This window comes from Ammospiza nelsoni, chromosome Z, assembly GCF_027579445.1.
Source record: "Ammospiza nelsoni isolate bAmmNel1 chromosome Z, bAmmNel1.pri, whole genome shotgun sequence".
NCBI classification, from domain to species: domain Eukaryota; kingdom Metazoa; phylum Chordata; class Aves; order Passeriformes; family Passerellidae; genus Ammospiza; species Ammospiza nelsoni.
Genome location: NC_080669.1, coordinates 74,537,118 through 74,550,872, shown reverse-complemented (window position 1 = coordinate 74,550,872; position 13,755 = coordinate 74,537,118). Strand labels below are relative to the sequence as shown.

The 13,755-nt window shown below is 40.5% G+C and overlaps 2 protein-coding genes across 2 annotated transcripts; both read left to right on the top strand.

Annotated features, from left to right (window-relative positions):
- The first annotated feature begins 1,929 nt into the window (after positions 1 to 1,929).
- RIMOC1 (RAB7A interacting MON1-CCZ1 complex subunit 1) lies at positions 1,930 to 5,414 on the top strand. The gene is made up of 6 exons (XM_059492923.1): positions 1,930 to 2,020; positions 2,329 to 2,429; positions 2,821 to 2,964; positions 3,357 to 3,488; positions 3,683 to 3,797; positions 4,998 to 5,414. Exons 1-6 carry the CDS (start codon positions 1,951 to 1,953, stop codon positions 5,285 to 5,287), a joined length of 852 nt encoding a protein of 283 aa, XP_059348906.1. The 5' UTR covers positions 1,930 to 1,950; the 3' UTR covers positions 5,288 to 5,414.
- A 220-nt stretch (positions 5,415 to 5,634) lies between these two features.
- On the top strand, positions 5,635 to 13,435 carry FBXO4 (F-box protein 4). The gene is made up of 7 exons (XM_059492924.1): positions 5,635 to 5,779; positions 5,893 to 6,128; positions 7,750 to 7,970; positions 8,959 to 9,034; positions 9,535 to 9,713; positions 10,538 to 10,713; positions 11,741 to 13,435. The coding sequence occupies exons 1-7, from the start codon at positions 5,702 to 5,704 to the stop codon at positions 11,828 to 11,830; spliced, it is 1,056 nt and encodes a 351-aa protein (XP_059348907.1). The 5' UTR covers positions 5,635 to 5,701; the 3' UTR covers positions 11,831 to 13,435.
- Positions 13,436 to 13,755: the final 320 nt, after the last annotated feature.

The window sequence follows — 13,755 nt, the reverse complement described above, 5'->3', positions numbered from 1 at the left end:
GGCTGTTCCTTTGATGAAAAATTGCATCTGAGTATCAGCTATGCAGGAATGAACAATACATATCCAATCAAAACACTGATTTCTTCTATAAATCAAACCATTTTGGGAAGAAAACACAATTTTTCTTTCTAGGTTCTACTTTTTTGTTATATTTAATCTGTTTGGAAACTCATAAGACATAAGACAGATAACAGCAAAAATAACTCTGCCTGTAAGTAGACAGCTTTTCACTTCCAAAGTACTCTAGAAAGTGACACTTTCTTTTTGGGGGATGCAGGAAGAGGAAGGCTTAGTAAGTTTCTGCTTGCTTGCTTGCTTGCTTGCTTGGCTGGCTGGCTGGCTGGTTGGTTGGCTGGGTTTTTTTAGGTACTTTGGGGGAACATAGGCAATGACAGAATGAACAGCATATGACCTCAAAATGGGAAAATGTCCTTGGTCAATTATTCTTTTAAAATATTCAAGTTGACAAAATTCTCAATATTGTGTGAATTGGTTTTACATTACTAAAATAGACAGCATTAGCTTTTTCCAGGCAGGTTAAGATATGGAGAAGGCTAGGGAAACAATATCATAAATTGTAGCACTTTTATAATTAGACAATACCAAGTATTTGATGATTGACCGTCAGATAGTAGGAAGATGTTGATAAAAATAAAAGGAAAGCTTTTCGTTTTTCCCTCATATATGCAAACTCTATTATTTATGAAGTTCATTAAGAGTTTTATTAAAAGCTGAACAAAATGTTGGAGCAAGTGCTTCATTTATCTAATCAAAGATATTTAGTTTCAGGATTATTTAATGTATTTTCGTGGCTGTACTTCTGCATTTTAAGTAAATAAGTGCTAAAATGTAGTTTAAAAGAAAAAACAAAACCGTTTATTGAAAAGTAAGTGTGGGCTTGATCTTTGCTGCCTTTGTTTCAGTTTGTTTTATGGACAACACCTGTTTTGCAGTGAGGCTGGAAAGCATTCATTGCTAGGGGCAAAACTCCAGTCAAATTTTTGCGGTGGAAAAGGACTTGGGGGTGCTGGTGACAGCAGCTGAACATGAGCCAGGCTGTGCCCAGGTGGCCAAGAAGGCCAATGGCATCCTGGCCTGGATCAGCAATGGTGTGGCCAGCAGGGCCAGGCAGGGACTGTCCCCCTGTGCTGGGCACTGGTGAGGCCACACCTCAAATCCTGCTCTGGGCCCTGCAATTCAAGGAAAGATATCGAGGTGCTGGAACAAGTCCAGAGAAGGACAACAGAGCTGGGGCAGGGTCTGGAGCACAAGTCCTGTGAGGAGCAGCTGAGGGAGCTGGGGGTGTTTATCCTGGAGAAAAGGAGGCTCAGGGTGACCTTATCCCTCTCTGCAGCTGCCTGACGGGAGGCTGTGGCCAGGCGAAGGTCAGCTCCTTCTCCAGGCAACCAGCGACAGGAAGAGAGGAAATCGTTTCAATTTGTGCCATGGGAGGTCTATGTTGGACAGAGTACTGTTTCACGAAGTATTTCACAAAACACATCACAAAACGTTGTTCCAAATTGCTTCACGGAAAGGGTGATTAGAGCTTCGAATGGGCTGTCAGGGAGGTGGTGGAGTCATCGTCCCTGGAACTGGTCGACATGGTGACAGGTCACAGGTTGGAACCACAGGTCTTTTCTGAGCTGTAAATTGGTTCCATAAATTCTGTAAACACAGGGTCTCTCCCCGGGGGACGGACAGGGCACTGCAGACGCCACACCCGTCTGTTATGAAAGACCTTTCACATCCACACAAGTCCAGAACTGCAATCCCAGCCAACAATGCGCGAAGGGCGGGCGGGCCGGCGGTGTCCCGGGCCGGGTGTCCCGGCGCGGTCGGGCGGCAGCGACAGCTCCGAGCCCCGCGGTCCCGGAGCCGCGGCCGGAGCCGCTCCCCGCCCCGGGGCCCGCGCTGCTGCGCCTGCGCGGAGGGGCCGCGCGCGGGTCCGCCATGGCGGCGGCGGCGCTGCGGCCGCGAGTGGCGGCGTTGGGCCGGCGGCTCGGCCCGCCCGGGGCCCGCGGTGAGCGGGGAGCGGGGACAGGGACGGGGACGGGGAAGGGGGCGGCGCGGGCGGCCACGAGGGCACGGGCGGCCCCGAGGGCGTCTTCGCAAACGGTGTGTGCGCTTGGGAGCATCAGAGCCTGGCCGCGGATGGCCTTAATTTGATAATGAAAGGTGCGGTCTGACAGGATGACTGGCCTGCTTCAGTGCTGTATTATTATTATTCAGCCGCTCTTGAATATGCCCCAAGGATGGATAGGAAAGCCATGTGGAAAAGGAGAGTGAGTAAGGCTAAGGTGCTAAGGGAGCTTTATGTTCTTCCCTCAGATACCTTCTTAGCGAAAGGCTCTGCTAATCTGGACAAGCTGAAGGACCTATGCAACGAAGGGAAAGAAAATCCTTCCGCGCTTTTTCAGCTCTATACCCAGGTACATTGTTACGGACATCAAACTGCCTTTCGAGAAAATGCGTGTAGGATGTGGGAGACGGTTTGGTGTAAAAAAGGAGGGTGGGGCAGAAAGGCGGCTCAGTTACTTGGGGATGTGTGGTGAGCGTCTTTGAAGCACTGAACCGCTTCTGACTTGGATAACTTGGAGTCCTTCGTGCTGTTACTTTAGGAACAGAAGGGGGTTTGGCTTGACAGTCACCATCACCAGTCCTTCAATACTTCCAACTTGCACCTTTTGTAAACTGAATGTTAAAAAATACCTTCGAATTGTAGTGTTTTATAAACTAACAAGTTTTCTGTGTTACAACACACATCCGCTTGATTATTTTGACAGTAGCATTTCTGCCTTGTATATGTTCTTGTTTTCATAGGCTGTCTTAGACATCACATATTTTGAGGAAAACCAGCTTGTGGATGAAGATTTTCCAGAAGAATCTGCCTTGTCAAAACTTAAAGAACTTATTTCTGTTCTTTCAGAACCAGAAGACCTAGTGAGGGAATGCAGCATAAAAGAAGTGAGTAGCCAGAGGGCGAATTATTTCATTGTTTAAAAACAAAAAATCTGAAATGGGACATAGTATTTGTATTTTTGATGGGCAGAATTTAAAGTATTTTGAAGAATTTTGAAGTCTTTTTGGTATTTAAATAGGGATTTCTGAAAATATAATTTCAAATGCCTTGTTGTGTGCTCAGAATTTCTCTTGCTATCATTTCATGATTCCACAGACAGTTAACTCCTATTTGACCTACAGTGATAGGTTAGGCTGGCCTTGTCTCTCTGAGTGCTGTTGTCAAACACAGCCCCTGAAATAAGAGATTTACACAGCGTTTGCATGTGTGCCAGTGCATATAAGTAGTTCAGGTGGTTTATTTTTGTGTTGGACCAGTTTGTTGGATTTTATTTCAGCCCCTCAACATCCTTGGTGCAGAGTTGTTAGAATGTCTTTACTGGAGAAAAGGAGCCCTGCTTTACATGTATTGCCACACAGCAAAAGAAAGGAGTGAATGGGTACAAGAAAACATTGCCACGTTTAAAAAGGTACAGGAGATGAAAATGTTCTGTGGGCTTTAAAGTTTGACTCTTCACTTTTAAAATATGGCTAGGTTTTTTGTTCTGTTTTTTTTTTTTTTTTTTTCTTTAATTAGGATTTTGGGGCTTCATAGGAAGAAGTATTTCTGCGTATCATTAATTTAACGAGAACTTATCTTTTCCTCATTTTTAACTGTACTCAGTGTCTTCATGATGGAGTTCAGTACTTGATGAAGATGCTTAGCTTTAGATGCCCTCTTCAGCTAGATGAAGATATCTCACTTCAGGATAAAGACACAGCTAGATTACTCAGTGAAGGTAAAAAAAAACCCAAAAAATAACTCCAGGAAACCTTTTAACACACTCCTCTTAATAACTGCTTCACTTCATGAAATGCTTTTTTGCATGTGTTTATTGTTTGACCTAATTTATGTTCAAGACTTGACACTTTTTAGAATAAGAAGATAATAAATGAGGCAAATAAGCAGGCAAGAGTGTCTCCCCCCTTTCTTTTTAAACTCATGGATTTTAGGAGGTGTCAGTTCTTGTTTTCCTGGTGTTTTATGAGTGCACTGGAGAGAGGTGAACTGAGGCAATGAGGGTTTGATGCACAGTAGTGTTTTATGCTGGCAGTGTTTATGCACAGTATTTTATTGTGAACCATCCAGTTCACCATTGTCAGATGTTTAGGGCACAAATATGACTGCAGAGGGTGCCAGAGGTTCACATATTGATCTTCCCTTTTAGCTCTAGGAGAGTAGGGGTACAAACACAATTACAGATTTCATACAGGTGTAAAAACTGGATGCAGAATTGGTTAAATTTGGCAAATGTTCTGTGTCACCACTTTCTGTAGCTTTATGTAAGTTTCATTCCTGTTGAGCTTTTCTAGGAGGATCTGAGGCTGCATTAGTGTGATGCAGGTGGGGTGATTCCAGCTCTACTCTGACTGTAGCAGGATATGCAGCACCTTCTTGTTTAATTTCATCTGAAAGTAGCATTGCTGCTATATAGCTCCATAATGTAAAGTCAAGTTGTGGATTTATTTAGCAGGATTTTTTTTTTTTTTGTGAAAGACACCCGTGTGCCTTTGAATTCAAATACTAATAAAGCTGCTCTGGTTAACCTGAGTTAAGATGACCTCAGACAGTATCTCTTAGGCTTAAACTGTGGGAGGCACAGAAATACTCCAGAGTAAATATATACAGTCATGCCTGTGCCAAAGAGGCTGTAAAGAAATACTGAAATTCTATGAGATGATTAGGCAAACAAAACTATAGAAATAATATTTATATGGCAGTCTTAAAAGATTTTAACATCATGGAGGGCCAAACTGGACAGAGAAATGAGCACGGTCTTGATCCATGATTTCCTTCTGGGCATTATATATTTATATAATTATATACTTATGCTGTCTTTTTGGAATTTTCTTCCCCATTGTTACTGAAAAAGAACTAACAAGCTGTGTACTTTCCTGTAGCAGAACAATAAAGTACTTGATTTAAATTATTTTTGCAGGTATATTTAGTGACACGCACTTACTGGCAATGATGTACAGTGGAGAAATGTGCTACTGGGGACTGAAACACTGTGGAGAAGGGAAGCAGGAAAGCCTTGAGTCAATAGATCCTGTGTCTAACAGTGACCCGGGCAGCAGATCACAGAGCATATCGCTGGATTTCCAAGAAACGGGGAGAAACATGTTAACTAAGTATGTGGCCGTATGTGAGGGACCCTTAAAAGGTCAAGGGTGGAACACAACAACTGCAAAACAAATGCTGCATTACTTTGTGACATCTCACAGCTAAGATCCACTGCGTCGTCTGTGCTAGAAGAAAACTCGTGACATAAGAGCAGTCTTCGTCACTGACTTATTTTCTTTTTTCTTTTTTTTTTTTTTTCCAACCGAAATGTATACTTCCGTTGCATTAAAAACGCGCATTCCAAGGACTCCCGGACCGCGGTCCAAAGTGCAGTGCGGTGCTGGGGCGTGGGTGCGGCAGCCGCCGTGGGCAGCGCCGGGGCGCGGTGCCGGAGCGGGGCGCGGTGCCGGAGCGGGGCGCGGTGCCGGAGCGGGGCGCGGTGCCGGCGGTGCCGGAGCGTGCGCGGCGCTGCGCGGGGGCGGTGCCATGGCGGCGGCGGCGGCGGCGGCAGCGGAGCCGCGCGGTGCCGGTCTGGAGGCCGCGTTGCGGGGCGGACTGCGCCTCCTCCGGGAGCGCTGGATGCGGGGCACCGCGCCCGCCCCGCCGAAGGCGCCCCCGGACGGCGCGGGGGGAGAGAGCGCCCTGCAGACGCTGCCGGTGAGAGGGGCCCGGTGCGGCGGGGAAGGGGGGGCAGAGCGCTGCATCCCACCCCGTCCTTCTGCACTGCTCAATTCGGGAGTTCTTAAACCACTGCTCTCAATGGTTTTCAGATCGACTTGCAGCTGAACATCATGTCCTTCCTCTCGCCCCAAGATTTGTGCCGTTTGGGAAGCACGAGTTGTTACTGGAGGGCAGCTGTGCAAGACCCGTTGTTATGGAGGTATTTTCTCCTGCGGGATCTTCCCTCTTGGACATCTGTTGATTGGAAATCACTTCCAGATGAGGAGATTTTTAATAAAGCCTTTTCAGAGGTCAGCGACAATGAACTGTATGATTACATGGCAGTGTAAGTATCTCCATATTCTCTTACATTACTTCCAAGTGTGCCTACAGCAGTAATATTCAGCCCACAGGCATGTTTCATATTTACAGAAATAAAGCTCTGCTGTAAGCTGCTGTTTAAATGTTGATGTGTCTCAAATCCATTGTTTATTTTGGAAATACAATTTCCTGTTGCTCTGTGGTCTGGTCAGCTCTTTCTGTTTGGAACTCAACAAGAATGTAAAACATTGTAAAAAAGACAACGGTAATGCTATAAAAAATTACAGCTTTTTGTAAACTGTCTGTCTGCTGTGGCACAGAAATACTGCTTACTGTTGATCTTGATAAAGAAGTGTTCTTTGCTCTCAGTGCCACAGCAGTTATTTTCATAAAAGTACCAAGAAGTCTTCAAACTACAGTGAGTGAAATGAATCTTCATTGTTTTTCATGTTATTTGGAAGACCTAATAATAAAAAAGTGTACAGAATGTGCACAGAATAGCAAGTTGTATTGTTTTAGGTCTGATTGTCAAAGGCTGTAAGACGAAGACTGATTTCAGATAGTATAGGTGAAAAGTATAGCAACACAATAAATATGTTTGGATGACTGAGAAGAACTCTTAAAACAAGTTAGTTTGTGGTGATTTCTTTTCTAAACTTCATTTAGTTCCCTTGATTTGCAGTAGTGGTCTGTAGATTTGTTTGGGACTTCTGATTTATTTGCAGTTATATTTTCCAAAGGTGGTCCTTAACACGTTGCTTTGTGGTAAGTGCACTACATTCTGCAATCTCTGTGCCCTTCATCCTCTTTTAACAGGTGGGAGCAGTACCCACAGAATTTGACATGCAAAATATGGACTGATTTTGAAATTGGGTTTAAATCTGTTTGGGTGTGAATCACTAATTTGAAACCATTTGTCACTGATTTCCATTGTGTCTACACACACTTAGCTGTTTTGCTGATCTCAACAGAAACATTTCAGTGTGGGTATAAAGGAGCCCACATTTGATGCTTCCTTTAAGTGGTTTGCTCAGCAGCAGCCTACCATGGCTCCAGAAGCAAACTGAAACTGCTGCTCTAGGATGTCTTGTTTTTCTTCATCTCAATTACCAGTCTTCCCATGCCTTCTAGCATCCACACCAAACGAGCATCTAAGTTTGCAGACGCTTGTCTCCTTCCACAGCTTGTATGCGTTCTGACTACAGGGAAAATGTTTATTTTCAAGTGGTTACTTATTATAAACACAGAAGAATTTCATTAAGGTTTAAAATGCAATCAGCTGGCTCATTTTTAAAATTACATTTTTAATGTGACTCTTCTGCTTTGATGTTATTTAACCTATGTTGTGTTTTCAGTGAGGTTTGAAAGTTGTGATTTTTATTTTATTTTTAAATAAACTGAAAGATTTGTAGATAGAAGTGTACTGAGGTCCAAAAAGTCAGTATTTGGACTTTAAAAGAACTGATGCTTTTGCCTGCTTTGTACTGCTGCTTGAAACCATCAGTTTGGAACTTTTTAATTTTTGACATATGCTTTGAGTTGTACCAGTTGCAAAGCATAAGAAATGTGGGACCTAAATTAATTTGTTTGATTAATACCTCTTTTGTATTTTGTGTTTAATTTCTAGTTGCATCTATTTTAAACAGATATAAAAGGAGCTGTCCCGAGGGTAGAAGAAGTTTGAAATCGATCCGTCCCCGGTATGGGACTGTGACTTCCTTTTTGCAATCACTGGTCACTCAGGCAGAACCTCGCTTTGCTATGTTTGGGCCAGGTTTGGAAGAGCTGGACAACTCTTTAGTACAAAAGATGATGACATGCCCAGAAATTCTGCTGGTAGCTGGCCTACCTCAGAGACAAATTCATGGTAATGATGGTTTTGGCTTTTGGCCTTCTTGTTTTCTAAAAAGATATAACACAAAAAACTTTGAGGAAGAAATGAAGAAAAGGAACAATTTTTTGTATCCATAAAATTCGGTAGAATCATGGTAAAAACAAACCAATTTCTGATGTGTTCAGATGGATAAATGCAGCAAACATTTGGGACAAACTAATAGCTTCAGTGAATTTATTATTAAATTTGGACATTGTCTGAAGAATCATTTTGCTCCTTGTACTTCTACTTTCATCCAAAATTCCATGTTACTGCTGCTGTTGTGATCAATAAATGCAGACAAGCCTTTCTATCAGTACTGCTTTCAGTAAATGGCTAAAAAAGACCTTTGTGACTTTACACAGGAATTCAAGGCTGATCCTTATACGATTCTGTATTCTGATATCAAATTATGTAAATTTTACTTAGAAGAGTTAGAGGAGCAGGTGGGGGATTTTCTATGTTTTAAACAGTAGCTTTGAAAGTCTAATTTGACTTCAGTCCAAGCCAGAGACAAAAATATGTTACTCTTTAACTAACAGTTATTTCATCACAGCAGAAGTTAAATAATTAAATTGTATTTATAGGAAGCATGACAATTATTTTTAGTGGTTTTTTTTTCTCTCATATGTCCTTTTCAATGCAGCTTGTCATAAGCAGACTGGAGCCTTTTCTATGCCAGTTTCAGCTAATAAATACAAGTCTGTTTCCTTTCTGTTGTAGATTTCTAGCTCCAATTCTAATAATCAGAAATACATAAATGGTTTTTATACCTTTGACTAGATTCTCATGAAATTAAAAGTCTCGTCAATTGGAGCATGTATAAAGTTTAATTGTAAAATAGTAAATCGTCTACCCCTAAGAGCAATATCTAGGTTTGAATATATTCATTTTGTAGCACCACTGGAATGTTTGAACTACCACTTAGTTGTATTCAGTAGCCAAATAGCTGTAATCTCATAGATTCATTTTTTCCCTGTAGGAATTGGATCAGGAGTCAGTTTTCAGTTTAACAACAATCAAAAATTCAATATTGTGACATTGTATTCCACCACGAGGTAAGATAAGATCTGTTCTCCAGTAAATGAAAAGTACAGTTTCTAATTTATGTTCGAGTTTTCATATTTTTGTCCTGTGACTTTTCATGTGCACTTTCTCATGCATGGATATCCTTTATAAATTGAAGTTTCAATGCATGCCTTTGCTTTTCCTTTCTTTTTTTAACCACTAAGTTTTCTCATTGAAGTAAAAAGCTTTTCCAAACAGTCCATGTACTAAAGGTGTTCAACATGCACATTACAGGTGTATCTAACCCTCTTAATACCTTGGTTAAGTCCCTTTGGAAACACTCTTATGCACTTATCCTGGAGTGTATTTTCATAAGCATCTTGCAGTTTGCCAACCATCTCTCAGAAAGAAAGGAGAGCAGGAGGGGCCAGGGAGAAATGAAACCGTTTTTCTGGCTCAGCCCATTTTCCTGTCCTTTCCTGCACTGCATAGACTTTGGAGATTCTCCTTTGGCGTTCCCAGCTAACCTGACCACTGAAATATCTTTCAGTGTGGAAAGGAGGAGGGCAAGGGAGGAGCAAGCTGTTGCTGTGAATAAGATGTTTTACCAAGAGAACAGCACAGTAGGGAACCAGCAAGCCATGCACTACAGTGTAATAGCTCAAGTGAGGAAGGCGTGCGCAGTAGTTGATGGATTCATTTATGTTGCTAATGCAGAAGCTCATAGAGGTAAGGAGTTTCTCTTTATATTTTGTGAATAACTGGTGTGTTAGGTTACAAAGAATATGCAATACATCAAAATCCATGTTCTGATCCTTTAAAAATCTGCTGTTTCTTCATGTTGAAGAGGTCTCCTATTCTAGACACTCTCATCAACATGTTAGGGATTGTGGCCCCTTGTTTTGTTTATGGCACATACTGATATGGTTGCTATCTAAATTACATGTGGGAAATCACATGGACTAAAAAACAAAAAAACCCCATGGGTATGTGTAGGAGAAACTTGAAAATACATTGTGTGTGCTGTGGAAACAACCTTCTCCAGGAAAACAGTAAAAAATGCAATTAGTCTAAATCAGTTTAGTCCTGTGAGATGATAATCCAAATAACAATTCCGGTAGTTGTCTTTACGTTCATCAGCTTTGAATGGAGGAAAAGGGCTGTCTCCGAAAAGAGGCAAAAAACTTTGAAGGGATGCACTAAGAGAAAAGTGCATTCAGTAGGGAAAGGCTGCTGACTGTGCAGTGTGTGGGTACTTCTGAATGGCTTGTTGTAATTTTGATCTCTGTGAGGTACTCAGAAAACACTCTGATGTTAGGATTGAAATAGACTGCCGTAGAATCTATGGAGATCTTTAACATCCAAATGTCATAAATATTTGTGTAACATAAGAGCAGATGAGTAAGTCTTGTGATAAGCAGAACAAGCTCATTTGGCCCTTCCAGCCCTCTGTCTAAGTGCCTCTGAAATAAAAAACAAAAAAAAAAAAACCAAGAAAACACCTTGTTTTTTTGCATATACTTAAGACTCATATATTAAAAATTGTTTCTTAGCACATGATCGTCAGGAGGAGCTGGCTCGCATTTCGGCAATGATCGATCCAGCCCTCGGGCCTCCGAACAGACCTCTGCTGGTTTTGTCCTGTGTGTCTGACATCGGTGTGGAAAGAATTCCGTGTGTTTACGTAGCACATCAGTTGCAACTTAATCTGCTGCATCAGCCCTGGATGGTACTTGCTCTTAAACCTTTATTTTCTGTTCAACTGCAGTTTAAATTTAATTTAGGCTCTCAAGTTCCTTAACTATATCTACCTAAGCAAGAGTGCAGCTTTCAGCACTAGTACATAAGCTTTCCATTCAAGTGAAAGATTTTGTTTCTCTGGTGCTCCAAAATGAATTATTAGCTTGTCTGTAAACAAGAAGCTTAAGTGACTTGCCCAAAAGCACACAACAGACTTAAGATGGAGCTAGAATGTAAGGAAGGAAAAATTATGGTCTTGAAGGGAGTAAGGAAACTTCAGTTCATTTAAATCTAAATTTCCTGAGTCACAGCTTTGGACACAAGATAGATTTTTGGGACATTTTTAAAAGACTGTTTACTGTCACTCAGTTGATGTGATGACTTAAGTTTTTGACAGATCCGTTTTCTACCTAGGATGTGAGGTCTTGAACCTGGTTTTTTATGTTTGTAAAGGACAGTATCTATCAGCATGGTTCAGCCACACAAAATGCATTTTTGTTGATGTTGTGTAGCTGAGGAATAAGTTAACCAGAAAAAAATCCTAATTGAGGTAATTCCTTTGTTTTCATAAGGAAAATGTTTATAGGCTTTTTACAAAACATACCATTTATAATAGCCACTGGATGGGATATTACAAAATCTGAGTGTTAATGATGCATAGAAGTCTAAAGCTCTAAAGTGGCAGTTTTACTTTAAGAGTAACAAGATTTTTCAAGTGGATTGCCAACTGTAAAGTAAATGTAATCTTCCAAAACAGCTGATGAAACAATTGAAAAAAAATTCACCTCTGATACTAAGAGTGAAAGCTTTCTTAACATGACGGGGATTTTTTGTTTTCTTACTTTTATAAAACCTTTTTTTGTCTAAGGGACCTTTACACTAGTGATAAAAATTTAGATTTGATATGAGTGTTTCTGACTTAACAGATAGACACAGAGTGATATTAAAATACTGTTAGATCCTGTTAGCTGTTACCTCTAATACAATAACTTTTAATTTTAATTTTATTTTCACAGATGCAGGACACTGTAGCTGCAACTTTAGATGGACTGCTAAATGGAATTGAGTGGCTCTTGGAAGAAGCAAATTGTAAAAGTGCCCAGTAGTAAGATTAGGCATTGTTGCCATGTATAAACCTTTTGGTGTTTTCCATTTCAGTTAAAGATTGTCCTTCCTGCCAGAGTACTGTCAGAAGGGAAAACTAATAAGGCAGACCTGTATATATTTCACTGCACATACTTAAATCCTTAACATTTTTCCAAAATTAGAAGTACAAGTAGGATTGCCTCGATTCTACATGCAACGAAGAAGTGATTTGAAGGGACTGTCTTGAGTGTTTTGTTGTTTTTCTCTCCTTTCAACCAGAAGCCTTTAGATTACAATCTTTTCCAATATATCTGATGGTCTAATATCTTCTATAAATAAATATGTAACACTACATTAGTTTATCAGCACAGCCCTATCACACATTTAGTAAATATATTCAATGGAGATCTTTACAGTGATACTTCCTGACCGAAGAAAACATACTGCAGGTTGTACAGTAGGAGGTTGACAGAAAGACAGTAACTCTTGAATTTAGAAAAGTGAGTTCCCCTGAATTTTTCTAGAAAAAATGCCTAGACAAAAAATAGTGTGGGGAATTTTCAGCCCAGACCAAATTTCTTAAAAGCAAACAAACACTGTTGCATATGAATTGTTGTTTCTTTATTGTGATCTTACTTAAACCAACCACAATAGACTTCAGCATCTTTTTCTTTCTGTTGCACTGAAAACATTACCTTGAACTGGATATTCCTCTGATTCCATGAACAAATGTTAAACAGGATCATTTGGGACTTTTTTGCATACACAGACTATCAAGTTTTCCAAATAGTTGTGGCCATTTGCAGATATGAATTATACCTGTCTTGAAATTTTCTATGCATTTGCAAATAGTTTTATGAAAAGCAAAGCAACATTTTAAAGCTGGAAATTGTGTTTTCCATATAGATGCCTTTCAGGATAGTCATCATCTTCCACCTTTTCATGTTTTTACTATTGGGTGAATGTTCAGAAACTTCACTTGGATTTATTGCTAGGGCATTTATTTGCTTTATTCTGGGCTTTTTGTTTTATTTTCTCCTATCATCATGGAAATTCAGGTGTCTTGTAGCTTCTTCTTGGAACCCTAGATAAATGATTGCATAACACACATACAGCTGTAACTGCCCTCTGGGATACTTGAGTCTGGGATACTTGAGTGATGATCAACACAGCCATGTCAGAAACATTTCATTTGAGAAGATGTTTGGGATTTTTTAATGAAAGTAGAAAGTATCTCCTTTTTTTCCATCTTTTTACACAATTAATCCATTTTCCCAGATTTTTTGATGTCTCCTCATCAGGGACACGTGACAGTTTAAAGAGAAAATCCAAAGGAACATTACAATGAAAATTCTGTGGTTTATACTTTTTTTTTAATAGTGTATGTGTTTTGCCCTTTAAAACAGAGCAGACCCAACAGATTTAAGTGTTTGGAGTAAAATTCCATGCTTTGTGACTGGGTGTATGTGATTTTCCTCCTAATCACATTAATTTCATAGTGGTCTGTTTGTATGGGATTGAATGCAGCAACCTGATGCTGTGTTTGCAACTACAAATATGCAGGGGTTATGGAAGATCCTCTTTCTACTTTCTTCATCAGGAATAAATACTTTTTTAAAGCATGATATTTAGAGTCTTCCTATGTGTGTTAAGCCCCTTACAGGTGTGTCATCTATAGTAATTAATGAACAAGGTTATTGTATGTTACCAGTTTAATTAAGATAACTGTCATTTCAAAAGGTTAGGATAATGTAGAGTATGTAGATTTTCTGAAAGAACATCTGTTAGATTAACTTAAAGCTAGAATACCTATCAGAATTACAGGTGTTAAGGGTGCAGTCTAGAAAACACACAGTGGGCACGGGAAGTCCATGCAGTCACAGAGCTCCATGATTAAATACTGTGGTGGATCAGCACAGGCAAGGAAGATAAGCATGGACACTGT